The sequence below is a fragment of the Aplysia californica genome, unplaced genomic scaffold, assembly GCF_000002075.1.
Source record: "Aplysia californica isolate F4 #8 unplaced genomic scaffold, AplCal3.0 scaffold00161, whole genome shotgun sequence".
Classification (NCBI taxonomy): domain Eukaryota; kingdom Metazoa; phylum Mollusca; class Gastropoda; order Aplysiida; family Aplysiidae; genus Aplysia; species Aplysia californica.
Window position 1 is genome coordinate 1242931 of NW_004797431.1, and position 950 is coordinate 1243880.

The following is a 950-nucleotide window of genomic DNA, read 5'->3' on the forward strand; positions in this document are numbered from 1 at the left end:
CACCTTAAATTGTACGTTGAAAAGTACCAAAAATTAAGTCGGCCCAGACAGAGCGGCGACAGGGAGCTGACCCCCGTGACCCCGACGTGATAAGGCGCCCGGCGGGGAACCCCCCGCGGCAACTAAAATTCCACTGCCGGTGCGCCGTGCTCATGACAAGGCATTGTACACTGCACTAAATGTCCCCATTTTCCTCATTACAAGGCATTGTACACTGCACTAAATGTGCCCATTTTCCTCATGACAATTCATTGTACACTGCACTAAATGTCCCCATTTTCCCCCTCACATGGCATTGTACCCTGCACTGTGTATCTTCATTTTTGTTCTTCCTTCTATCCTCTTCAGCGGCGGCCAAGGAGAAGCGAGAGAAGAGCTCGGCCCTAAAGAGTGGCCTCCCCCCTCGGCCACCCACACGCCGAGGTCGGGCCGGCACCGGGGCCGACTCAGGTCTGGAGGCCATCGCGGGACTGAGGCCACAGGCCGTGCTGTTGAGGGGGCGGCTACGACACATTGCCCTGCCAGGTGGGTCTGTCTGTCTGTCTGTCTGTGTATCAGTTGGTCTGTTGGTCTGTCTGTCTGTCTGTCCATAAGGCCACAGGCCGTGCTGTTGAGGGGGCGGTACGACACATCGCTCTGCCAGGTGGATCTGTCTGTCTGTCCGTCTGTCTGTCTGTCTGTCTGTCTGTCTGTCTGTCTGTCCGTCCTTAAGGCCAGAGGCGGTGCTATTGAGGGCACGGCTATGACACCTCGCCCTTCCAAGTGGGTCTGTCTATCTGTCTGTCTGTCTGTGTATCGGTCGGTCTATTTGTCTGTCTGTCATTCTGTCTGTCTATCTGTCTGTTGAAGTGTCTTTAGGCCATTCCCAAAGGGGGGGACATATCTCGTTCATGCACAGTAGAATTGTAAATGGGCTGACTCATGTCACGCTCATAACTGTGCCTGATCTA

General features: G+C 54.6%; 1 protein-coding gene across 1 annotated transcript in view; it reads left to right on the forward strand.

Annotated features, from left to right (window-relative positions):
- The window catches only part of LOC101845464 (baculoviral IAP repeat-containing protein 6), a gene marked incomplete in the record, with an annotated part of 131221 nt that overhangs the window by 107225 nt on the left and 23046 nt on the right, over positions 1-950 (forward strand). The window contains 1 exon segment of the mRNA XM_035969592.1: positions 349-525. Within this exon segment, the coding sequence (XP_035825485.1) occupies positions 349-525 (177 nt within the window).